The 27,842-nt window shown below is 41.5% G+C and overlaps 1 protein-coding gene across 3 annotated transcripts in view; it reads right to left on the reverse strand.

Annotated features, from left to right (window-relative positions):
- The window catches only part of NOL4 (nucleolar protein 4), an 856,374-nt gene that overhangs the window by 272,898 nt on the left and 555,634 nt on the right, over positions 1-27,842 (reverse strand). For all 3 annotated transcript variants that reach the window (XM_029591209.1, XM_029591207.1, XM_029591206.1), the window contains exon 6: positions 27,073-27,356. In XM_029591209.1, the coding sequence (XP_029447069.1) occupies positions 27,073-27,356 (284 nt within the window). The remainder of the gene's footprint in view (positions 1-27,072; positions 27,357-27,842) is intronic.

A 27,842-nucleotide genomic window follows, 5' to 3' on the forward strand; every position in this document is an offset into this window, starting at 1 on the left:
TAGCTTCGCTTGGAGTTAGGGAGTTAGGGATTTATATTTAGCGAGTTAGAGCCAAACAGGCAGGGGGTTTTTGATTGTTTGTTGTGGGGGTGGTCTGGAACAGGGCAGAGCCTCCAAAAAAAACCCTGTGTTACCAAAGCACATTAAGTTAACATAGAGCAAGTAATAAGGTCCCTTGCTGAAAGGCAGCAGCAATTCCAGAAAGGGGTTCAAACCCTACTCACTTACTTCAGTGCCGGAAAAAAACGTGGAAAATATTTTAAAAAACTAAATCACAGAGAATATAAATAGACATGGTTTAATGTGATACAGCCAGCATGAATTTACCCAAGGGAAGTCTTGCCTCACAACTCTGCTACATTTTTTTGGAAGGGGTGAATAAACATGTGGATAAAGGTGAGCTGGTAGATTTGGTGTATTTGGATTTTCAGTAGGCATTTGATAAAGTCCCCCATGATAGGTTTCTAAGACAATTAAAAAGTCATTGGCTAGGAGGCCATGTACGTTTGTGAATTGCAAACTGGTTAAAAGACAAGAAACATAGTAATATTTAAATGATCAGTTTTCTCATTGGAGAGAGGTAAACAGTAGAGTGCCTGAAGGATCTGTACTTGGACCAGTGCTTTTTAATATATTTATAAATGATCTAGAAAGGTGAATGATGAGTATGGTGATCAAATTTGCAGATGACACAAAATTATGCATAGTAGTTAAATCACAAATGGATAGTGATAAATTGTAGGAAGACCTTGCGAGACTGGAAGATTGGGTGTCCAAATGACAGATGAAATGGACATGTGCAAGGTGATGCATATATACTATAGTTACATAATGTTAGGATTCATGTTAGCAGTTACCACCCAGGGAAAAGATCTAGGCGTCATAGCAGACAGTACATTGAAATTGTCAGCTCAGTGTGCTGCGGCAGTTAAAAAAGCAAACAGAATTTTAGGAAATATTAGGAAGACAATGGTGAATAAAACAATGCCTCTGTATCGCTCCATGGTGAGACTACATCTTGAGTACTGTGATGAATTTGTTATGCTCGGCGTTCTGCGGGTTATTCCCATGGATTGCCACAGTCACCTCCAGCCTGTCCTGGTTGTAGGCGCCACATCCTGGCACAGGAAGACCTCCTCAATGCATCGGGACAACCTCCACGATGGGAGCAGCAGCATGCTGCTTGGACTCATGGCCAAGATGCTGTCGATGCGTTTGGACGCAGCACATCCTCCTTAGGCATGCACATGTACCCCTTCTTCTGAATTTAAAGGGACTGTGGGGGAAAAAGCCTTGCAGATCCTCTGGATTACGTCACTCTGCCTGGCCCTTAAAAGGGTCCTGCCCTGAGTCCTCCATGGCTCGGCAATAGGTCAATTACTCTGGTAGAAGTTTTTGCTTCTACGTGATCTTGATTGTTATTCCTGATCTGAGTTCCTGAGTTCCTGGTGTCCTGTTCTTGTCTCCATGGTTCCTGTTGAGGCAGTCTTGGACTGTGTTCCTGAGTTCCTCGTCTTGTCTTCTCTGTGGTCAGTCTTCAGCTCCTCATCTTCTGTTTCGTCTCTGCCTGCCCTCAACCCTTGTCTTCCTCGGACGGATCTCTGGTTTGACTTCAGCTTGGAACTTTGTCTCTGCCTGAACTCTGCCTGCCACTGACCACTGCCTGGACCTTGACCCTGACCGAACGCTGCCTGCCCTGACCACTGCCTGTCTCTGACTCCTGTGATTCAGTCTGCCCCAGACCCTGGCCTGCAACCCAAAGACTTTGATGGATCTTCACCCCTACTGCAGAGGACCGCACCTAATTCCTGCCAGCCCCGCCACCTGAGGGCTCAACCTAAGGGGAACGAGGGCTGGTATAGGTGAAGCTCCATTTGGGCCTCTGCCACAGCCAGTTCCGCCAACCGACGGTGGGGACCTGCAGATCTCCTCCCCACAGGTTGCATGAATTCCACCTCAGCCCGCAACACAATTCTGGACACCGTATCTCAAAAAAGATATAGATGCACTGGAGAAGGTACATAGAAGGTTGACCAAGATGATAAAGGGGATGGAACAGCTCCCCTATGAGGAAAGGCTAAAGAGTATAGGGCTGTTCAGCTGGGAAAGGAGAGGACTGTGGGGGGATATGATGGGGGTCTATAATATCAAGAGAGGACTACAACGGATTAATATAAATCTGTTGTTTACTGTTTCAGATAATACAAGGACTAGAGCACTCCATGAAGTTAGCAAGCAGCTAACTTCTTTTTCACTCAAGACACAATTACGCTCTGGAATTCGTTGCTAGATGATGTGGTTAAGGCAGTTATTGTAGCTGGGTTTAAAAAAGATTTGGACAATTCCTGAAGAAGTCCATAAACTGCTATTGGTCAAGTTGACTAAGGAAACAGCCACTGCTTATTACAGGCATTAGTAGCATGGGATCTATTTAATGTTTGGGTACTTTCCAAGTACTTCTATCCTGGGTTGGTGTTTGTTGAAAACAGGATGCTGGGCTTGATTGGTGTGACCCAATATGGGCTTTATTGGTGCAACCCAATATGGCAACTTTATTGGTGTGACCCAATATGGCAACTTCTCATGTTCTTATGTTCTAAATGAAAAATATTTAAACCCAATTTATGTGAGTACCTTGTATTTGAAAATCAGATTTTGTGTTTACATGCATAATTTTATTGTTAAGGGCACTACTGAAACTATACCCTTTTATATTCAATATTTCAAGATTTTAATGATATAACAGTAGTTGTCAGAAGATAAGGATTTCAATGCCTGCCCAGTTGTCTCTACCTACTGTCTCACTGCAGAGCTTACTCACTCCCGATTTTCCTCCTTTGCCCTTATCACTTCCCTCTGTATCTATCCCAATATTTTTTTATATCTGTTACAGGTTTGGTTGCTACCAGTTCCCATTCTTGCTTAGAAGGGAAAAATGCAAAAGAAAAGTAATAATGAAAGTAAATATGTTTTAAGTGACATCCCATTTATTCCTGCAAAGAGGGCCTGCCCCTTTCCATGAGACACTGTGGCCCTACAGTACATCCTAACTAGCAGTTTCAGATATTGCACAGTAGGCAGATGATGCAGTGCACAGACTTCCAGCGGATCAGTTCCCAGACAAAGCTGCACCTGCCAAAATATTTATGTCACTTGCTTCGAAGTCTGCGCTAACATTAATTTACAGATTTTCAAGTTGAGCACAACCTATCCTTCTTTGATACTTATTTTTCTATAACACCTTTCTTTCCATTCAATACATTTAATACAGAATGATCATGGCTAAATGAACACTCTAGAGATATCAGGTTGGATTCCTATTATGTTATTATCGAGGTGCCAAAGATCTGTTAGAGCCCCAAAATCTAATCTCCTCCATTTCTCACATTTTCCAGAATTTTTTTTAACATGGTACTTACTGTACCACTAGCTACACAGATCAGAAAATTGGGGGTAGTCATTCCTGGCTTGTCCATTTATTTAGGGGGTGGACACTAGCTCTTTTGACATGTATCACCTCATCTATAGAGTCTCTGCTATATAGCCCCAATATACCATTCAGTCACCCTAAGCCTCTGTACAGTACATTGGTGGAAGCTGAAAAATGCTGGAGAAAAGCAGCATCTCACCAGAACCAATGCCTCTATTACTCTTAAATCAAGAAAATACAGAGAACTATATCAAGAAAGGGAGCCCAGAAACCCTTACAACATGTCCATGATGTGCTGTAACTCACTAGCTGCAGGTACATGAGCCTGCTGTAAAAGCCTGATTTCAATTACCACTCTCAGAAAACTGACACAGGCAAAGAACCAAACACAATCTCCATAATTTAAAGCCTCATCTATTAAACACTAATTAAGGAGCGGACTAGGAGGGAACTTCCCTACCCCCCTACCTAATCTCTCTTCCCCTTCCCCTCTCCTCTCCACCCCCTAAACCCTTTCTCCTATCTTTTGTTTTTTTTTATTTTGTTGCTTACTGCTCCGTTGGAGCAGTCGCAACTTGCGCGTGCTGGCAGTCCCTTCAAGGTACAGTGGCAAATGGCCGCTGAACAGCCTCACCCCCAGCCTGCCCTTCCCTGCCCCTTTTCTTCAGCCCAGTACTTCTGTGCGGCCAGCCCCCTTCTAAAATAGGCGCAGCGCGCAGGGGATTTCACGTTCGCTCGATAAAACGCTTATAATCAATACAAAGCCTGGATATTAAAGCCTCGATAATCTTAGTTAACCAGTCAATCTGAAGTCACCAAGGGGTACACTTCCATGCCATGCTTTGTCCAGCTGGATTGGATTCCCACAAATCTGCAGTGGGCAAGTGGCCATTCAGTTATTCCTGTTGCATTGTCCAATGCTTTCAAACTTTTCATCTAGGTCATTCAAAGGGGATGTCAGCCACTCAGCTTGCAACAGGTACTGTCTATGGACAAATACAGTATGTCAGGAAATACTTTTGACTGTCCAAGTCAGACTGCATTACCTGTGCATATTTTATATTATTTTAAGTCAATGATTTAACAAATCCCAATATCACTGGTTAAAAATGCATCTTTCACTCACTCAAAACTCCCTAATGATGTATTATTACAATAGCAATATTATTTCAAGTGCAGATCACTTTCTGGACTCAGGGACCACAGGTAAAGTAATAATTAGAACATTATCTAACCAGAGATATTTTTCTCAACTGCCAGACAGCTGCTGATTCTACTAATGTATAGTTAATGTATAAGAACTTTATGCACCTATAAAGCAGAATTGTTTAATCTGGACAATTTGGTTTACTAGGATGTGCATAGACTAGTAATAAAATAAATCCTCTTACTTTGTTTTTGATTTAGAATTTTGTCCCTTTATGACCTCTGTGATCTCTGCTGTCACCACTGCTCTCCAGATGGTTCTGCTAGATTGACTCAGATAAGCAAGGCACACCAGCGCTGGTGGGTTGCCAGTAGAAGCTGCCAGTGTGTGAGTGTACCACCTCCATAGCGGTCATAGGACTGATCTGCCCCAAAGATAGGTGATGGGATTCTGCAGCATCCTGTGACCTGAACCACAGGGTCAGCCCTTACTCTTTTGTTTTTTTAAATTCAAATTTGGTCACTTGTATTGAAAATGCACAGATAGAATCTATTTCTCAACTGCGTAACATAACTCAGGGAGCAGTGTCCAAGCTGGGAGAGCATGACAATCAGCTGGGTGAAGTGGATAGGCTGGTAGCCACCTTGGGAACCCAGAAATCCACACTGCAAGCCTCACATATGGGCCATATTAAGGACAGTTTCACCTTGTATATTCAACTAGAGTGTTTGGAGAATGCTGCTAGAGCCAAAACTTGCAACTGTTAAATTTCCCAAGGACTAGGCTACTGTCCATGTAGGACCTGTTTATGAAACATTATAGGGATGTGTTAAAATTCCCCAAAGAGAAGGACCTCACCCTCTCTTGATTTATTACATCCTTATATCAATGAGAAGCAGAAGCAGAAGCAGCATTGGGCATCATTCTTACCAACAGTCTTGATCTATCTGCTTTCTTGGAGAAATCTCAGGATGACATTCCAACAAAGTCCACTCTTATGGTCTCTTTTTGGATCAAAAAAGATAAGGATTTTCTTCTCATGCAATACTTCAAATACAAGGACAACTTCTTTTGTGGTCTGAAAGTTCAAGTTTCTCCTGATGTTGCCTGAGCGACGCAACTTCAGAGAAAATGCTTCCTCTAACTGAGGCTACAGGTGGTGGCCTCAAGTGCCTCCTTCTTCCTGAAGTTCCCCTGTAGGTGCATTATTGGCTATCAGGGGAATACATTTATATTTTTTGACCCTATACATTTGTAAAGTTTCTCATGAATAAGAGTTTGAATAGTTAGTTTCTTTTTTTTCCCCTTTGAGTCTTTGCTGTATATGGGATGGTAGGCAGGTTCTTATTGTAATAGGCTGGGCTTCCATTTAGTTTTGTTTTTTATTTATTTCTTTTTGCCTCCTCTCTTACATATTAATGTGGACTTATCGTGGTTTGTTAAATTTTTTTCCTTTTCTTTGTTTTCCTTGATACTTTTGGGTTGATGATTATATATCCATGCCTTCGTTATGTGTTAATTAATTGGTTAATGATTTAAATTAAAAATAATTCAATTTACAGGGGAGAAGAGGATGGAAGGATAGGAGTTAGCTTCTTTTCTCATACGCGCTAAAAAGAGAAGAGAGATACTAAGATGCCAGATTGTTCATATATCTAAAGACAAAGCAAGGAGTTGGAAACGAAATCTTGTTTTCAACTGGATGAAATGAAATGAAATTTGGGTTAGTACACATTATTGTGTGAAAGCATAGATAATTTTAGCATACAAAATTTGTATTTCTTAATTTGGCTGTGCTGTATACACAAAATAGGTAATAAGTACATAATTATGAAAAGTTGCTCATTATCTATGCTTACATAATTAAGTATGGCAATACAATGATATTTCTTCCCACAAATATTTTGGAAACAATTTGATTTGGCTGAACCAAATTTTGTATAAAACTAGTCCCCGGGGGGGCAAGACAGGGGTCATCTGACTTTTGTACTTTTCCAAAGTTGTAAGCACCTGGGAAGGTGGGGGAGAGTGGGTGCAGAAGGAGACAAATTCAGAATTACTTTGTAAGAAATGAATTGTAGAGAACTTCGGTATATCATATCTTGAGCATCGCTAGGTCAATTCTCACAAAATTTAAGGCTGGCCATTAGGTATAATGGTGTTTAGTTGGGATGAGCAGAATGTAGGTAGTTCCTTAAAGACTGAAACTACTGTGTTGTCATGTGGACAATCACTATCAGATATAGTACATATCATGTCTTATGAAATTGTTCTCCTTTGCTTGTGATTCAGTTTGCAATCATTGTTAGCATAGGCCTGATTACTGCTGACTGTGTAGTGTGGATGTTCGGCATAATGTGACTGTCTGAAAAAGAATAGAAGTACAATGTGATATGATGTTTTTCAGCATGATCAACTGCACTGTTTTGCATTCTAGAATATATTTTGACATTGGTTTCACATCAAAGACTTCGAATAAGTCTTGATAGATATATTGATTTTTACAATGGTTGATAATACTGCATACAAATCTAACTGAGACTATCTAGAATATGACATTTTCTATTAAGTTCATGCTTTGACTGACCAAATCAGCTTTGTATTTCTGTCTTCAGCATGATTGTCATGATGTAAACAAGTAAATACAGATGATTATAAAACAAATCATTCTTTTACTTTACAAAGAGTTGCACATTTGAATTTTGCATCCATTTGTCTGTAAGCCATATTGTTATACTCTATAATATCTCAGATACTTCATAACACAAATAAATAAAATATTTTGCTGGTATAAAGGAATTTTGTCAAGATAACACAATGCATCTTAACAGAACTCTAAATCAGTTAAAATACTTTTTTGGTTTGTTTTTTTTAAGTATCATCGGCAGCACCATTAACCACAAGTTAAGCTAAAATGTTTACATATCGTAAAGCCAGAAAATGTTACTTTTTTTTTTTTTTTAAAGCACTGATGCACCTTGAGCCTCATTTCCAAACAGTTAGCTATGCCATGCAAGTCCTGAATCCCTGGATGTCTGTTTACTGACAGCATGCTGTCAGAGACCCTTTTTTCTTCCAGTTTCAGTTTTGAAAGCTGCTTAGCCTGCTTATGCTCGAGTTTGAAAAGCTGTTACTAGAAAAACCTAGTGGTGACAGCTTCCAGTATGATACGCCTCTTTCACCAGTCTCGGACTCTTTTATTCCTTTCAGAGTGGACAAGGCACATGTAAATGAACTATAGCAGTATTATCAGGCAACATCATTAGTCCATTCATTAATAATCTCAGGAATGATGCCAATTCTGCTGCCTACAAAATCTCAGAGAAGCTTTGCTTATTTAGGATCTGGGCAGCATGCAATTAATAGAAAGAGCTATAAACCTGGAGATTTCAGTTCAAATTCCCCTTTTTCCCACTCGTTATAGTTTCATGTGTGAAGAGTCCTGAGCTGCTTTAGGGTTCCCAACTGGATCTATTTTATTCAGGACCTCATGATCCAGTCCAGTGTTTTGTTTTTTTTGTTCCCTTTATATTCATGGACTTGTAGTTCTTATTTTCTAATGAAAAGTAGGAATACAAGCCTCTGCATTCTGTAGGACATTTAAGCAGCAGATGTACTAAAATACGGTCAAATTTGCAAACATGATTTTGCATGCTAAAATTACTGATAGCACACATTGTTGTGTGAAGGCACATTATAGATAATTTTAGCATTCAAAATTAGGATTTCTGATTTTAGCTGTGCTGTATACACAAATAGGTAATAAGTACATAATTATGAAAAGTTGCTCATTATCTATACTTACATAATTAAATATTGCATGCAAAAATGCATGAAACTTAATTAGAGCTTGGAGGTGGTCAAATGGCGCTGAATATTGGGCCCTCAATGTTTTGCATATACTGGTCTTTGAAGAGCTGATAAGATGTTATGCAGGCAATAGACTTTCCTCCCAGTAAGGTCAAGGGTATGAGAATCTTTCACCAGTGGACCAAAGAGTAGGTTATAAACTTTCTGACTGATGAGGCAGTTGTTTCTTTTTGAACTGGGAGCATGCTGGAGAAAGTATATTGTGCCTGTTTTCTTGTTAACTGGCGATCGACAGAGGGGGATTTCCCATATTCTCATCAGTGTCTCTTGCAGGATCTAGTGGACAGGTCCTACCACGAGCTCCTTGCTGGGGGAGGGAGGATTCATAACTATTGGAGAGAGAAGGTAAAAAACCTTCCTGGAAGCAAAGTGTGGGAGAAAGAGACTGGTGGGTTTGGGGAGGAAGAAGACTGAGATCAAATAATTGAGGAAGTGTGGAATTGCTCCATTTCGGCAAATATTGTAACAACAGTATTTTATTCTTTTAAGGGCATATTTAACCCCATTAAGGATGTTTGTGATTAGTGCGTCTCATTCCGAGTACTGCTGGAGGGACTGTGAGCAGAGGGTATCCTAATAGCTGTCTTCTCCGAGAGCATATATATATATATGTTTTTTTTTGTTTCTTCTGGAGACCCTTCAGGCTGGAAACATTGGATGCCTTGCTAAAAAAAAGTTGTTTCTGGTAGGAAGGAGGACTATCCTCAGGAAATGGAGATGTAAAGAACCTCCAATAATGAAGAACTGGTTTGCGGGAATTGGGATGATGATGATGATGGAAATGGAGATATTAACAGATAAGGTTAGAGGGGTGCCTGAAAAAGCAAAGTGTCTATGGGGGCTGGTCTCGACATTTCTGCAGGGTAAAGGTGTGGCTAGCTAAGATACTCTCACGGCGAGATAGAGCTTCTTTGAAGAAAAATGCAAAGAAGCATGGCGGGATGGGGAAGGTCTTGAAGAGTGGAAAAGAGGCTTGTGGAAGCTAAGGGGATGGATGAGGGAGGCAGGAATTGGTGGGAGAGGGAATAGTGGAGGGATAATTGTTGATATTTATGGAATGCCTGCAAGATACTTGTGTTTTATATCTGCAAAATTTGGGATAATCCATAGAATTTTTACTTTACAATTAAGATATGGGGGAGGATATTTGGGTGGAGATGGAACACGATGTAAATCAGTTATTTCTTCATGGTGATCTTTGTTTGCTGGTAATCTGTTGAACTTCATTGAGTTTGAAAACAATTGTTACTTTCTCCTGTGAGAAAAACATAACACAACCATTGGCTCCATGGAAAATCAAGAATTGAAGGGGACCCCACATGACGCTGATGCAGAACAGCATGCACATGTTCAGAATAACATGCCAAAAGATTCTAGAAGCTATGAAACAAACATCACCTTCCAGGCTCTGTCAGATGATACCTCTACCTGTGAGGACTTCACATCCGGCTTGTCCTCTGAGAAATACCTAACTCCTAGTTACACAGTAATATGGAAAACCATGGCAGAAAAAGACGAAATTGACCCATCCAATCTGCATATAGCATATACATTCCCACACTCAACACAGCACCGGAAGTGAGCCAGGGCCTCCCTGGCCCCCAATTACCCTCTTTGTAAGGTCTTCAGTATAGAAGGGTGCAGGAATGATACCCAGTAGATCCTATCCTGCTGGCTCCCACTAGACAATGTTGAGGGTCAACCCTGCAACCAGCACTAATATTTCATGGCCATAAAGCATGTGGCCATAAAACAAAATGGCATCAATTTCAGTGCTAGCCAGCACCATTTTACTGTATGGTGTATGTTTTCATGACTAAACAACAATTTGTCACCAGTGCAATCATGCAACTGCGAGTCGGTGGGGTAGGAGCAATTCTTGTCCCTTTCTGCATTGAAGATCTCACAGAAGGGATAAGTGGGGAGCCAGGGAGGCCCTGGGTTAGCTCTGTGGAGGGGTGGGGAGATCCAAAGAGGCCCACATTTTTTAAATTTAAAACTGTTTTATTAAATTTAACAACATCTCAATTGTATATGTACAATATATCAGTATATCAAATGTACATCTCAACAACAATTTGACAGAAACAGTTCCACCTATTTCCCAAACTTCTCCCCCCCATAACTCAGCTCCCTTTTCCCCCTTTGTAACTAAGTTATCTATACCAAAAATATATATTAAAAAAAACAGTTAAGGGGAGGCCACAAATAAAGCACAACAAATAGAAAGTTAATGCATTTAGAATCTGAGGCCCAGAGGAAACGTTTAGAGCTACGGTGTGGCTTAGGATTTCTTATTTGGGCTATGCTGGGCTTGGGTGTTCACTATGTCTATGGGTGAGGTACACTGCATTATGTTTAATGTTAAAGGCTTAAACTCCCCATTTAAACAGCAGCTGTTGTTTAAGGAGCTAACGTGACTCTCTGCATCAGTAGCTTTCCTCCAAGAAACTCACCTCCGTCGCTGTCATGAACGAGTCAATACTATGTTCCAGCCACAAATCAAAGGAGATATAATGAAGTGGGAATCCTCTTTGCACACGGATTATTGGTACAAGTTTCTAAGTCTTATGCAGACCCTCAAGGCCGTTTTCTCCTCAAAGTCATAATTCATGATCGGGAACTGGTGTTAGTGAATGTCTATTGTAGACCCACTCAGCAAAGGGAGATTTTAGAAGAAGTACTAAAACAAGCCAACCAATTTCCTGGGCAGCATATAATTGTGGCGGGAGATTTTAATATCGCCCTCTCCCCATCCCTAGATACTTCTGCACAGACCATTTCAGGGACCCATGGAGCGCGGAAGTCCATGAAACATTTCATAAAGACCAGTAATGTGGTAGATATTTGGAGGCTGTATTTCCCTCAAAGTTGAAATTATTCCTTTTATTCACCTGCCCACAATTCATATACCAGAATTGATTATTTTCTCATAACTAAGGATCTTGTGGGAGCTACATCCAGGGTAGTTATCGAGCCTATCACCTGGTCCGACCATGCCCCAGTTTGTTGGACGGTGAACCTGACATCAGCAGATACTGGAAGGAAATTTTGGAGGCTCAATGATTCACTACTGCATGAGCCAAAATATTTTGATCGTATCGCTGAAGTGATTGAGACCTATCTTCTCCTTAATGGGGACGAAGCAGTCTCTCCTAATGCACAATGGGAGGGCCTGAAAGCAGTCCTATGAGGCCATTTTATTAGTATAGCCTCCTATCATAAAAAGCAGAAACAGGCCAAGAAAGCAATTATATTACAAGAGCTGAGTGATTTAGAAGGACGACACAAGGGGAAACCAGGGTCTTTTCCAGTTAGATTAGTAATTCAAAAGAGGGAAGAGATTGCAGCCCTAGATATGGAGGACATAGCCTTTTCCTTAGATATTCTCAAGCAGTGGCACTATGAATTTGGCGACAAGCATAGTAAACTTCTGGCCAGACACTTACAGATAAAAAGAAATAGAGAAATGATCTATCGCATTAAGGCTAAACAGAGAAAGATGCTATTGCACCAACCAGAGATCAGGGCCAGGTTTCTGGAGTTCTATGAGGAGTTATATCAACCAGAGCTGGCACCGTCTGAGGAAGAGATTGCGACTTTTTTGGAGCCTATCTAAGAAAACAGAAAATCATGGGATAGGAGGAGATGTCCTTTCATGGATTGCAAACTGGTTAAAAGACAGGAAACAGAGAGTAGGATTAAATGGTCTGTTTTTACAGTGGAAAAGGTAAACAGCGGAGTACCTCAGGGATCTGTACTTGGACCAGTGCTTTTAAATATATTTATAAATGATCTGGGAAGGGGTATAATGAGTGAATTGATCAAATTTGCAGATGATACAAAATTATTCAAAGTAGTTAAATCACAAGCAGATTGTGATAAATTGCAGGAGGAGCTTGTGAGTCTGGAAGATTGGCATCCAAATGGCAGATGAAATTTAATGTGGACAAGTGCAAGGCGATGCACTTAGGGAAAAATAATCCTTGCTGTAGTTACACGATGTTGTGTTTCATATTAGGAGCTAGCACCCAGGTAAGAGATCTAGGCGTCATAGTGAATAATATTTGAACTTGTCAGCTTAGTGTCCTGTGGTAGTCAAAAAAGCAAACAGAATTTTAGGAATTATTAGGAAGGGAATGATAAATAAAACGGTGGATGTCATAATGCCTCGGTATCGCTCCATGGTGAGACCGCACCTTGAATACTGTGTGCAATTCTGGTCACCTCATCTCAAAAAAGATATAGTTGCACTGGGGAAAGTACAGATGATAAAGGGCATGGAACAGCTCCCTTATGAGGAAAGGCTAAATAGGTTAGGGCTATTCAGCTTGGAAAAGAGACAGCTGAGGGGGGAATATGATAGAAGTCTACAAAATCATGAAAAGTCTTGAACAAGTTAATGTAAATTGGTTATTTAATTTATCAGATAATAGAAGCACCAGGGGGCACGCCATGAAGTTAGCAAGTAGCTCATTTAAAACAAATTGAAGAAAATTCTTTTTCACTCAGCGCATATTTAAGTTCTGGAATTCATTGCCAAAGGGTGTGGTTACAGTAGTTAATATAACTGGGTTTTAAAAAGGTTTGGATAAGTTCCTAGAGGAAGAATTAATAAACTGCTATTAATTAAAAAGCAATAGTAGCTTGAGATTTATGTAATGTTTGGGTACTTGCCAGGTACTTGTGACTGGGATTGGCCACTGTTGGAAACAGGATACTGGGCTTAATTGGCTCTTGGTCTGACCCAGTATGGCATATCTTATGTAAATTGTGATCTGCTTAGCACGGTTTGCTACTATAGACAGAATAGAAATGTTTATAAATAAATAAATAGTAGCATAAAGGGTAAGACTTACAGAGAGTAGGTGCGTTTGTTATGCCCTTTCTTCAACCCATTTTGTTCTGCCTTTTTGCTGTGTTTCTGGCTCCATGGTGCAGAAACCAGTGGAGACACATTTTTCATGGATGGAGTAAATCTAAAACTCTACTCCTTGGTTTACGGCCTAACTTTGTTTTGGAAGAGCCCCTGTAATGAATCATGGGGACAACACTAGATAGAACAGCCAGCATTTGAAAGTCTTGTTATTTATCTCAGCCCCTGAATTCAGTAAGTGACTAATATTTTACTGACGAACTGTTCTGGATTGCCAGGAATGAATTCTCTATGATGAAGGGTTTGTTGTGCTGCTAAAGATATTTTGTTTTTGTTACTGTGTGTTTACTGTGGAAGCCTGTCGAAATAGTTAAATAGTTAAATTTTGTTTCTGAATACATTTGGCAATATTGGAACCACCAAACCAAGCTGCAGAGTGAATGGTTTTCCAGGGCAGGGCCAGTGCATCCTATTAGATGAACTAGTTGATCGCCAACTAGTAGTTGATCGCCTACCCTTAGGGGTAGGCGATCAACTACTCTTAGGGGGCGCCGAAGAGCAGTCACATGGGGTCACGAGCAGAGCCTATCCCATTCGCGGCAGAAGAGTAGAGATTCAATGGGCTGCAAGCAGTGCCCATCCTGCTTGCAGCCTACAGAAGCACACATTTGGCGGGTGCCAATGCAGTAGGAGTTGGGGCCGAGACCGAGGCGGGGGAGGGGGAGGCGGCATCACAGTAGCGGGTGGCACAACCGGGGAGGGGGGGGCAGACACAAGGCTCGCCTAAGATGCCTAATACCCTTGCACCGGCCCTGTTCCAGGGCCGGTGCAAGGGTATTAGGCAGGTGCAGGTGGAGGTGGAGATTGTCAGTGAACTGTTACTGAGGGGGATTGTCTTTTCATTCACAAAGAGGAGAGGTTTCTTTATCCAGTACAGAAACATCGCTAAGCCCAGTTCTCACTACAGCATCTGCTCAACCATTTTCATAGAACCCAAGTGACCAGAAAAAGGTTTAGACTCCCCAGGAATTGGTTTTATATTATAGAGCCTCATTGGGGTTACATATTTTATGGTGGTATTTATTTGTATACAATAATAATATACAATATAACTGTACTAGCCGTTAAGCCCATAACAACGGGCTACATTTAAAAAAAAATTTTCGGTCCATTTCCTTCCCACTCCCTCCCCCTCATTCTCCCTCCCTCCCTCTAGTCTCCCTCCACCCTCCCCTCCCCTCACTCTCTCCTCCCTCCCTCCCACCTCTCCCCTCTATTCTCCCTCCCTCTCACCTTCCCCCTCTATTCTCCCTCCCTCTCACCTTCCCCCCTCCCCTCCCCCTCCCCCTCTCCTCACTCTCTCCTCCCTCTCCCCTTCTCACTCTCTCCTCCCTCCCTCCCCCTCCCCTCACTCTCTCCCCCTCTTTCATTCCCCTCCCCTTTCAGCTCATCCACAACCAATAACGGGGGCTGTCCCTCCCTCCCTCGCACGCGCCGCCGCTGCTGCTTCTCCCGCTCCTGCTCGTCGTCGACGCCGCTGCTGCTCCTTCCGCTCCTGCTTGTCGTTGACGCTGCTACTGCTCCTCCCGCTCCTGCTCGTCGTCGCCGCTGCCGCCGCCGCCACTGCTCCTAGCAACCCAGCGCCATTTTTTTTTCGGGCACTCTGGCCGACGTGCTCGCCCGCGCATGCACGGTAGAGCTGTTCTCTACTGCGCATTTGCGGCACGTCGGTCAGGGCTCCCTTATCTAGTAGATAATTATACAATAATAATATACCATAACTTAAAATGTGTGTCGATTAAAGCCATTGGAAGGCTGGATTCAGGCCCTCAGTATGATTCTTTCATACCACAGACTATTCAAAATATTGCAGGCTAATTTAGAGTTAAATATAGAGTATACATTTAAAAGAAAATAACAGATGAATGGGGCTGTCTTAGAGCCAGCTGTCTGTTAAAGTACACTACCACAATGCACAGTATTTCACTGATGCCAATAATCTGCTCTATTACTCTGTTATATCCTGCTGTGTACTTCTAGTCATTAAGTGAGCCAATAAGTTACTAATTTATTGAGGAATAATTCAAAAGCAAGGATAGTACTTCTGATGCTTTTAAATATTTATCTTATTTATCATGTTGCAGTGGTGTTTTTGTCAAGACCTGTGCATGGTATGCTAAAGTAACAAGATTCTGTGGTTCATGACCATGGTACAGAAGACTATTGGGGCTGCATGATTTTAGAGAAAGGCTTTACAACTTAGATTCTTCTGTTAAGCGAATTGGAGGGGTTTATTGGCACAGTGGCAATAGTATATATTTATAAAGGAAAACTATGTTGCCTTTCAGTGCCAGGACTGAAGGGGGAGTAATGTGTGGAAAGGTTGTCTTGGGCATCATGCACAAGGGAGTGCTATCAGCAGAGCCACTTTTACCTATGGGAAAACACAGGTCCTGAAAAGCAGAGGGCCCCACTGTATGCACATAACTACCAGCCAGCGTCCCCGAATCTCAGCTGGCAGAGAGCAGACCTCTGCTTTCTACCCCAGGTACTCCCAGGAATTATGTAGAGAGCAGGAGAGGAGGATAGGGGATGAGCTTGAAGCACACAGAGCACAAAACACAGCACAGAAGAGCCAATCTGCTCCCTAATCCAGCCCTTTCTCTCCCTTGTTCCTCCCTCCTTCCTGTCTACAGGGAACAGGAGGAAAAAGAATGAAGCCAGAGTGGACAGCAGAGCAAAGAAGAATTCTGTTTTTGTTTGCATATATCTGCTTCTAATTTGTGGTCACTTATTCTATATTTGGTAAGACTTTGTATTTTACATTTGTGACTGAGGAAAGGTATTCTGCAAGTGTACAGATTCTGTTTTGTGATTTGTAGCAGCTCAGTTTGTTCTGTTTTCCCAGTAGAAGATGTGTTAATGCTTCAGGGCAAGTGGAATATTTTAAGTATTGTCTTTTCATATAGGATTGTGGCTGTTTTGGTTTGGCAGATTGGCTATACAGGTTCAAGTGACTTGGTTACAGTGTTTTGTGTTATTTCTCAAAATATCTGATAATGAAGGAGTTTGTGCCACTGTTCTGTTACTGAAAAGAAAACAGAATTTTGATTTTTTTTTCTAAGGTGAATAGTAAGTGGAAATATCCTATTTCAGCCCAGCCAGCTATTTTGGAGATTACTTTCAACCAATGTAGTATGGATTTCTATTAATTTAATTCTATGTAAGATAATTACAGGGACCCAAGTACACTGGATGGGTGCAGCACTTCATCTACACACATCACAGCTCACTCTAAGATCTGCAAATAAGGGTCTATTAACCGAGCTAACAATCCACCAAGCCCACCTGGGGGAACTGAGAAATTGCACCTCTTGGATTGCTGGTCCCATTATCAGAACTCTATGCCAGAATGCCTGAGAAATACAAAAGGCTTGAAAACATTAAAAAAAAATAATCTTAAAACATAGCTATTTAAACAAGCCTTTGAAGCTGTAAATTAACATCTATAATGACTTATTTATTCCAGAGAACAGAAAATGTGTGATGTCATTGAAGCACACAGTTTTATATATGTCTTGGGTTTTATAAAGTACCTGTTTTATGTGTGTATTCAAGATATAAACTGCCTTGGTCTTTGGAAGCATGCGGTAAATAAATTATTTCAAGTAAACGAATAAATAGAATAATGTGTAAATTTTGGTTTTTCCAGAATTTATTCTTTTGCAGTCTACTCCCCAAAAATCACAGATGACACATTCCTCAGACATTATGACATGATTTCTGAAAAATATGTTTATTATGTGCGTGTATATATATCTCTCTCTGTCCATACATATATATATATGTGTGTGTGTGTGTGTGTATGCAGTGTAAACGAGGGGGAGGGGAGGAGGAGGAGAGTGTTGCAACTAGGGAAGAGAAGGAGGGTGGCTGTCAATATGGAAAAAATAAAAGGGGACCCATCTACATAATTTTTCCAGGGTCCATTTAACTTGTTAAAGCAGCCCTAGTCATCACTGCCTCCCACTGGCTGTAGCACCAGTGACAGCAAAAAGAGACAAAAGTGCAGGAAGAGGCTTGTGATCCAACTTTCTCGCAGACAACGTAGTGGCCTTGACCCTTGCCATGCTGGAAAAAGGAGCTGGGCTGCCTCGGGTCCTGAGAGCGTATGCTAGCTCACAGGCCTTGTGCTGATTTAGTTTTAAGTTGCTGCAGCTATCTCCACTGCTGCTGCTGCAGCACAAAGATATTCAGCATTTCAACTCAGGGAGCATGGGAGGGAGGAAAGAGACAGAAAGGGGGAGATGAGAGGGGGCCGCCTCTAGGCAGAGGATGAAGAGGGAACTAGAGAGGGGTTACTGCTGGGCAGAGGGTTGGAGAGAGAAAGAAATGCTGCTTTTAGGCAGAGAGTTAGTGGGGGGGGGGGAGGGGAAGGGCTTCTGATGCTGGGCAGGGATTTGGTGTGGCGAGGGGGCTTCTGCTGTTGGGTAGGAGGGTTAGAGGATAAAGGGGCTACTGGGCAGGAGGTTGGGAGGAGAGGGAGCTGCTGTTGCTGGGCAGGGGGTTGGGAAAGGAGATAAGGAGGAGAGAGAGGAAAAACCACTGGGTAAGGGATAGATGGTAGAAAGAGGGAGATGCTACTGGACAAGGAGTAGGAGAAAGAAAGAGGGGGATGCAGAGCAAGGAATGGCAAAGACAGATAAAAGGGGGAGATCGGGTAAGGAGTGCTGGAGATAGAAAGGGTCGGAGCAGGGCAAGGAGTGGGGGTGGGGAGAGAGAGGGGTGGGCTGTGTTGACACTGCTGCTACCAGAAGAACATCCATGCCTCCACTGCCAAAGGAGCAGCCACTGGTTAGTCAAGGGGGAGGGTATAATTCTTAATATCAGCCCCAGGTGAGGAAAACTCTGGTCCCAGCACTGGTTTCCTTTGTTCCAGTATGGCTTTACTTGCAGACCTTTCAAGCTCATACAGGCTTCCTTTTGTACTTGTAAAAGTATTGTAATGGCAGCAGCAGAGGAATCTCTTAGGCAAGAGAGCCTATACACCTTTCAATATCCAAAGAACCGGTTTTAAAAAGGCATACCGGAAGAGAAGGCATTAAATGGCCACTTGTAGTCTTTTAAGTCTACTGAGTAAGTCCCCCCCTAAAGCAGTCCTACGCAAAACATGGTTCCATATCTGGTTGTGAGAGAAAGAGCCTTCACTCTTCAGCTAAGGTGCAGTTTATATTGCAAATTTATAAAATTACAAAAAAACTATACCCTTTGAAGCACCCTCCCTGGTACCTATGATTACAGTTTGGAAACCTATACTTGCAACTATTTGCAAAGTTTGATGTTCCTTTTATGATGGCCCTTTGATTAGAATTGGGCTACCAGGGTGTTTCATTAATATATGGGCATACCTGGGAACTTTTGATTTGTGGTCACCCTGAGATTGCTGTTGATTAGCAGATGGCGGGAGGTAGGGGGGAGATGGAATAATATGTATCAGCTTTCTCTCTTCCACCCCCCCCCCCCCAACCCACAGTTTCTCTCGTTTCCATCCACCACCATCCCTTGTCTCCCCTCCAGAGATGATTCCAGCATACTTCCCCTTCCTCCCTCCCTGATCCCAGCATTCTCTTTGCTCCCACCCCCTATAAGTCACAGCTCCATGACTTATGCATCCTCAGTCTACCCTTGGCTGAGTGAGTCCCAAGACCTGGAATCACAGCTACAGATTGAGTTTTCTGTGTGTCGCAGCCCTTCTTCAGTTTCTCCCTACTTGCTGCTTGCAGTGTCTGCTCCAGACTCAACCCACTTCTTGTGCTCTCTGCAAACTTACTGAGGAAGGGGAGTGGCTGAGCTGTCTACAGAGAGGCCCTGAGATTTCTAGTGTTTCTCCTGAGACCCTGCAACTGGTGCAAATTCCCTGAGTCTCAGGATGAAAGATCTTTTTACATTTTTTATAGATTTTTGTTTTGATAGTTTTTAATATGGGATAGATCTCAGTTTTGGATAGATTTTCCTCCTATGATTGGACTCTGAATGGTTTATAAAGGGAACAGAGAAGCAATATGCCCTAGAGTATATGAAGACTGCTTAAATCCAACCAATTTATAACCCACAATAACATGGTAAAATTCATGGACAAAATCCAGTACAAGTGTTTATGTATATAAGCAGGCCCGCATTAAGGCTAGTGCGGGCCCGGGTGCTGTGGCCAAAAAGCAGATCCCCAGCAAATGTATAACCTGCTAACTGCTTAACAAGGCTTTCTGTGATTCCTTTAAATCAACCAAAGTGACACTATGAATGACATTTGTAGGCAGATACAAAAAAACCCAAGCTTGAAATCAATAAATCAAATCAGTCTAGTCAAAATAAGAGCATAGTTCAACTCAAATCTGAGGTTGTTAACTGTTGTTATACAATTGACCTCAGTCACGGGCTAGGTTGCAGGCTGCACCTGCAGTAAAGCCTTGAGAGTCTTCATTCGAGCAAAGTCATCGATGTTGTTGTAAAAGTCGACTGCCCGCAGGATTTCTGGTTCAATGCTCATCAGTGACAACTAGAGATGTGAATCGTGTGATCGATCGTCTTAACGATCGATTTCAGCTGGGAGGGGGAGGGAATCGGATCGTCGCAGTTTGGGTTTTTTAAATATCGTGTAAATCGTGTAAATCGAAAACCGGCACACTAAAACATCCCTAAAACCCACCCCAACCCTTTAAAATAAATCCCCCACCCTCCCGAACCCCCCCAAATGCCTTAAATTACCTGGGGTCCAGTGGGGGGGGGGAAGGGGGAGGGCGGGAAAACCGGCACACTAAAACAACCCTAAAACCCACTCCGACCCTTTAAAATAAATCCCCCACCCTCCCGAACCCCCCCAAAATGCCTTAAATTACCTGGGGTCCAGAGGAAGGGTCCCGGTGTGATCTTTTACTCTCGGACCTCCGTGCGTTGTAGAAATGGCGCCGGCGCTACCTTTGACCTGTCATATGTCCCGGACCCCCGCTGGACTTTTGGCAAGTCTTGTGGGGGTCAGGAGGCCCCCCCAAGCTGGCCAAAAGTCCCTGGGGGTCCGGGAGCGATCTCCTATGCTCCTGACGTCGGGGGACAAAAAAAATAAATGGCGCCGGCGCTACCTTTGACCTGTCATATGACAGGTCAAAGGTAGAGCCGGCGCCATTTCTACAATGCACGGAGGTCCGAGAGTAAAAGATCACACCGGGACCCTTCCTCTGGACCCCAGGTAATTTAAGGCATTTGGGGGGGGTTCAGGAGGGTGGGGGATTTATTTTAAAGGGTCGGGGTGGGTTTTAGGGTTGTTTTAGTGTGCCGGTTTTCCCGCCCTCCCCCTTCCCCCGATTTACGATTTTTTGACGATAAATCGGGGGAATTGTTATTGTATCGCGGCTCTAACGATTTTTGACGATTTAAAATATATCGGACGATATTTTAAATAGTCAAAAAACGATTCACATCCCTAGTGACAACATATTCAGGTGTCCCTGTCCCATCGTTGAGCAAAGCACACGCTTAATGATACCCATCTTGGAGATGTTTGTTCCCCAGTACAGTTGCTCACCATCATCGACAGATAGATACGCAGCATGATCTCAACATTAGGGAATGTCTGCATCAGCTGTAATTCATACAGGAGCAGACACATGTAAAATTCATCACTTGATTTCATACCAGTGTTTCCATTTGGCCATCCTGCAGCTTCTGTGCCTTCTTTGCGCAGCTGGTATTGAGAAACTTGGGAAAGTGTGTCAGTTCAGCAGAGAGCTCACTTTCCAAGTCCTCTGGATACTTCTTGATGAGACCCTCAACAGCTGTCACCTCCTCAGATGGAGGCATTTCTTGCAATCTTCCTAGGAAACCAAACATATCACTTAACCACTTGATACGTGCTCGGTTGTTCTTTCAGTGCTGCGATTAAACAATCAACAATTCCCATGAAAACCTCCACCTTGAAGCGCTCTCTAGGATCAAGCATGGTTTCAGGACTGGTACCATCATAATATGCCTGGTTTCGCTTGTGGATATGGCAGGTTGTTGCTTTGAAATTGTTGTGTCCAACTTGTTTAATGCTTCTCTTCTCAAACTCATCTAACTGATCCTGTATTTCTTCCAAGATGATCACCAGAGATTTCAGAAGGTTGACAGCAGTATTCAGTGTGACACCAGGATCTTGTAGAGAAAGGCTGACTTTATTAAGGTGATGAAGGATTGCATATCATAGCTCTACCATGATTCCTGTGTCTAGTTCAGGCATGCGTGCCGCCAGGCCCCTCGCATCACCTTGAGTTTCTGAGGTCTGACTGTCATTGTCTGCTATAATACTCAAAGCTGCCTGAACTTGTTCATAGCCTTTTCTTTTATAAGGGTGCCAACAGCATCTGCATGCTCAGTCCACCTGGTTCCAGACAATTGCTTCACAACCTCATCTCTGTATTCCTTTAGAACACACTATCTAGCAGTTAACCCACTGAAAAATATGTGAAGTTGTCTGAGAAAATCAAAGAAACTGACAACTGCAGAACAGCTCTCAGCTGCACACTTGCCCACGAGATTCAGTGAATGTGCAATGCATGGTATCTAGTGGGCATACTCACACTTTTCACGCACAACAGACCGCATGCCAGTGTATTTCCCACTCATATTCACCACGTTGTTGTAGGACTGGCCTCAGCAGTTGTGAATATCAGTTTGGCATTCATTAAAGAAAGCAAATACATATTTACCAATTCTTGGCCAGTATGCTGGGCAATAAGTAGCAGAAACGTCAAGAATCTTTCCATTGGGCCACTGGGTGTTACATACCGAATAACAACAGTTAACTGATCTGTATGAGAGCATCTGGTGTACAATCGACAGATATCGAGTAATATTTTGCAGCCTTTACTTTAGCAATTATGACGTCCAAAACCCATTGTCATTTGATGAGTTCCTTGCGAAAAGCAGATAACAACTAAGACGTGTGTCTTGGCCCTTGTCTGCATGTCTGACAATATGATCTTCTAGAAAGGTATCATATTCAGATAGAAGTTCAAGAATTCCAAGGTAATTCCCATTTGATGGCAAACCAATCAGTTGATCAGACACACGAAAAGTCAGTGACCTCTCTGCAAGTAGACATATAACGCTCAATGCGCATTTCAAGACCTTATGCCAGTATGAACACTCATCTTCATACTACTTTACTAGTTTATAGTCAACGTCCTTTGCTGCCACGAAATGAAGTCAACACAATCATTGGATCATGGGAAACAGGCTACTTTTGTGTCTGGAAATCTTCTTCTCACCCTTCTTCCAGTTGTTGAAGCCACTGGTGAATGCATTTGACTGTTAAGTAACCAGTTTGCACACAAAACAGTACAAACGATTGGTTGTAAGCAAGTAACAAAGCCACATGCACTCAATTTTCTCACCAGTAAGAAAATGAATTCTCGTGAAATATGCATTGAAACAGTAGCACATAAACTTCTCTGACACTGCACCTACCACTCTTTTTCTAAAATCTGCATCTTTGTGTTGACAGTCTATGCTTCCTTTTTCTATTCACCAATTGTGCATGTCTGCTGTCATGTCATCCGTCTACAAACCGACATCATTACAGTATAGTGTGCTTTGCTTTTCTTCTTCTCCCTGCTAAGTTCCACCAGTGTGGGTTCTAGTTTTAGGTTTCACCGCAGGCTCAGGGACAACAGTTTTCATTTCACTTCTTGTGGCACCCGCCTCTTCTCCTATGCTAATGCCTCTTTTGAACACAGACTACTGTGTACGAAACATATCAGTTAATTGTGGTATCTTTGACATGAGTTTTTGTGCGCTGGCGGCCCTTTTCTGCACTGCCTTCCATTTATGAAAACCAGACTGATGCTGATAAAGGAGTACATCATTCGCTCATCTTTACCTCATTTGAGTTTGGCAGTGGTATGTCACCAAAATGGGTCAAACAAAAGCTGACAGTGCACCAATCAGCCTGATCCAAAATTTAAATAATTCCACATATCACATCAGTGGCAATTCAATTTACAACTAAAACTATCTAACAAACATCAATAAGTTTCAGAAGTAACTACGTGTTCAGAACCAAAACACCGATTTACATCATCAACACACAGTGACATAGTCAAGGAAGTAAGTATTGAAATTTGTAAGTAGAAGTTTGCATTTATTTCTGTTGCACCATTTCTGCTAGATTTCACAAGATTCAGTTATATACAGCACATATACAATTTTTTCCACTTCCCATCAGTTGCGGGCCCCCAAATTTGTGGGCCTAGGTACTGCAGCACCCCTAAATACCTCCCTTAATGCAGCACTGCATATAAGAGAGAACATTAGAAAAAACCTGAGAAACATCCTCTTCTATCACCTGCCATGAATTTAAAGATTATTTAGAGTCCAAAATTCAATCTTTGATAAATAATTTTCAATCAAGTTCCTCCGTGTAGACTAATTCTCTAGACACTCATCCTGTATTATTGTCTGAGTTTAATTGTACAACCACTTTTGAAATTGTACAGGTCATATCTCAACTGAAAGCAGCCTCGGAGGGAACTTCACTACCCTCCCACCCCACCAGCCCTTCCCCTAACTCTCCCACCCCCCAGCCCTAAGCTAAACCTCCCTAAAAGATTTATGTTACCAAGTTACGCCTGCCTTGGGCAGGCACAAATTGCTCGCACCAGCCAATGGCCAGCCCATGATTCCGGGCACAACAGCAAATGGCCTGTGCCTGGAGGCTCCTGCCCTGCCCCCGACCCACCCCACCCCACCCCTTTTTTCAAGCTCCTGGACTTACACGCATCCTGGGGCTTTAAGCGCACCACTGGGCCTTTGAAAATAGGCCTGGTGCACGTAATCCCCCTATGTGTGTAAATTCTCCTGGATTTACGCGTGTAGGGCTTTTAAAATCTGACCCTAAGCCGATAATTGTAAACATCTCACTCCATAGAGTATATGCAAAAATGCAGATGAAAGTAATAATTTAATAAGTCTTTGTTTATAAGTTTGTGAGTCTATAATCCACTAAATTTAAACAAATGAAAATGTATATATTTGTTTATAATTGTGAGCTTGCTACTGCTGTCATATCTCTGATATATCAGGGGATTGCAGTCCAGCAGCATTATCCTCTATGGGTGAGACTAATCATTTATTTTCTTTTTTTCTCTATCTGTCTTAGAAATCACTTGATCAATTTTACTCATAAAGAATATATGAGCAATTTACTCATATATAATAAATAAGCATATTCTTTTACTGAATATTCTTTTGTCCGATTACTGAGCTGCTCTGTCTTTATAAATAATTATTGCTCTTACTAATACATTATCTCTTAGGAGCAATGATGTGCTATACTTATTTGACATAGGTTCCTGGAGAAAGAGAGTGATCAATAAGGCTACTCCTTATTAATTATTTTCTCATCCAGAACTACCTGACAGAGCATGAACCCGAGACAGTAGAATGAGGGGACACTCCATGACACTAGCAACTGTCAGATTTGAAGCAAATTGTAAGAACTATTTTTTCACTTGATGTACTATAAAGCTTTGGAATTTTTTGCCAGAGGATGTGTTTAAGGCAACTAAAATAATGGGGTTCAAAAGAGGATTGGACAAATTCCTGTAGAAAAAGTCCATAAACAGTTAGTAGCTAGGTAAACTTGGGAAAGCCAGTGCTTATCCCTGGGAGTGAGATACAAGAAATTGATCAACTATTGGGGATCTGCTGGTTACTTGTGACCCAGATTGGCCACTGTTGGAGACAGAATGTTGGGTTAGATAGACCTTGGTTTGACCCAGCATGGCACTTCTTATATTTTTATAGAAGGCATGCATTCATAAAGGGCATATTCAAACACATTTCAAATTAATCAGGAATTCTAAGCAGATGGTTTCCACACTAGTATGACTTCAATTACTGTAAAGCTAGTACAGTAGAAAACATTTTATTTAGAATAGGTAGGACCTATCTGATTTAAAAATTTTGGATAGTAGAAGTTTTTCCAGATAACAGAACAAATGAAAACAATTCATTTTTGGATAATGGAAGTTTTTCTGGTTAATGGAACTCAGGCCATGTACATGGATTTCTTTTTGATTAATGTGAGTTTTCAGATACTAGATCTTTGGCTATACACACATGTTTTACCTATTATTTTTAAATTAATTAAAACAGTAGATCTTCCATATCTGCTTTCTATTGTACATACCAAGATAGCACAAAAATGAATTTATATTGTTTCCTGGACTTTCCAACATTTTACTGAATTGTTTTTCTCTGCTTTGATCATTTCATCAGTCATTGTTTTCCTGCATCTCAGGCAGAGCTTCTGTTGTCCATCAGGGTACTCATGGTAATTGACTGCCTTTGATGAAGTTTTTGTGGAAAAAGCAAATAGAGGAATTGTGTTGTTTTACCAAGACCATCTTTTTTTTTTTAACCAGCAGCAGCACAGAAGAGTCTGATATAATATTACAGTAATTTTTAGCTTTATGGGCTTTTTCTTGGAAGATAGCTACAGTCAATGTTTTTCTAAGCTTTCAACCTTCCCACACCACTAAGATTCTATTCTTTAAATAAGATTAAAACATACACTTAAGCTGTTGGCTGAGTTATATGCTTATCATGGCCACTTGCACACTTATTTCTCAATATATGCAGAATTTTATGCAATATATTAACAAAATCACCCTCTCAGCAAAAGGTTATTTGCTCAGATAGCTATGACAAATGAACAACTTGACTTAACCGATTATTTGAAAATGTGTTTTTCTCCCTTTTTGATACAAGATCTCTTTTGTGCAGATATATTAGGCACTTTTCTGGGAGACGCAGAATGGGTGAAAACGTTTAATACATCTGGCCTGTCTACAGTGCACTCGCCATTACTGCCTGAAATTCATATATGCTTCCTCTGACTTCATATAGACTGACATCATCATCTGCAATACATTAGAACAAATTAAGGCTCCTATTTCATTGCTCTTTAAAAATGTTTTATTTTTACAAATGATGCATTAGAATAATATCTAAATATTTGGAAAAACAGAAACAGAGTAAGGTTTTTTTGTCACGCTTTACAATTTATTTTTATTTATTTCATATTTTTATATACCGACATTCAATCTGAGATATCACATTGGTTTACATTGTGACACTTCCCCTTTAAAATCAATAATAGGGTTTTCTTTCATCTGTTTTTTAGAACTTTGCACAAAACACAACTATAATTTGTAATGTGTGAGTTTAAGTCAGATCAATAGTTAATATAAAATAGAAAGATAACATGTACCTAGCAATACAAACAGTATAAGCAGTGCGTCTATTCCAATAACAGGATTTCATTTCAAAAACTGGAAGGAGGTACAAACTAGTCTCTTTCTAGTTTTCAAATTTTCAACATACTGACAAGAAACATGCCTTCAAATAACTATCATTTCAGTGAACAGAAATGCAAAAGGGCAGAATGTCTTCTACAAACAAAACCAGATTGATAGCTCAGATTGTTCTCACAGAAAAGCATCTGAAATCCTTAGCTATAGCAGAGTAAATGGGAACAACTGGACAGATTTGGTCCTTATCTGTTGTTATCTGTTATGCTACTGTGCAAAGTTGCACTAGTATATGTTTCAGGCAATAGCCAACTTGATTATATTACTTCCTATGCTGCTTATCAGGTAAATTTAAGCCCCAACAGTACATGACTCTGAAAACAGAAAATTGAGGACATCTTACCTTACTACCATTTTCTCTTGCTTCTTGTTCCATCTTGATATCAGACATTAGCAGGCTCTTGTATTTGCTCTTTCCATTACTACTGTGATCATCTATTCTGTATTCTGAAGTCAACTGAGTAGAGAGGAGACTGTCACTTAGGTTCAGAGGCTGCTCATCCTGCTCCAGATTTCCTTTGCCATTACTGTTCGTTTCTGCCGTCTCCCTGCAGTGTGTTCCCCCTGAAGCATTGGAGCTGTGTCCCATGGTGTCGTTGCCATTAAAACTCTCTGCAGCTGAATCATCTAGTAAAAACATATATCATCAGTAATGTGCTACTATTTATTCTTTTGCATGCAAAGTTCAGTCAAATACATATTTTAACAGTCTATAAAAAATTAAAGGAATTTTCAGTTCTCCTAGCTCTTATGCGCCCTAGAGGAAGAAATTCCAGATATTAGTCATTCTTTGCAGGCTGTGATACCCTTTCTTAGGCCTACGCAGCAATTATCCAAAGATGCTGGGTCTATCTGGCAGGCTACATAGGGGATTATAGGAGGTTCACAAGTAACGGTAGCTATTTAGATCAGGCTGTGATGACAGAATCAAGTTAGCAGCTGGGTCTGTCTAGCAGGCAGCAAGTACTATACTAACTAGAAGACCTAGGAGAAACAAAAGTACTCACATGGTCAGGTCTGTCTGGCAGGCTACTCAGGGACATAGGAGGCTGGATTTGGGCAATGACGACACTAGTATTGTTGGCTATTTAGATTATTACAGGTTTTTGTGGT

Source organism: Rhinatrema bivittatum, chromosome 2, assembly GCF_901001135.1.
Source record: "Rhinatrema bivittatum chromosome 2, aRhiBiv1.1, whole genome shotgun sequence".
Lineage (NCBI taxonomy): Eukaryota > Metazoa > Chordata > Amphibia > Gymnophiona > Rhinatrematidae > Rhinatrema > Rhinatrema bivittatum.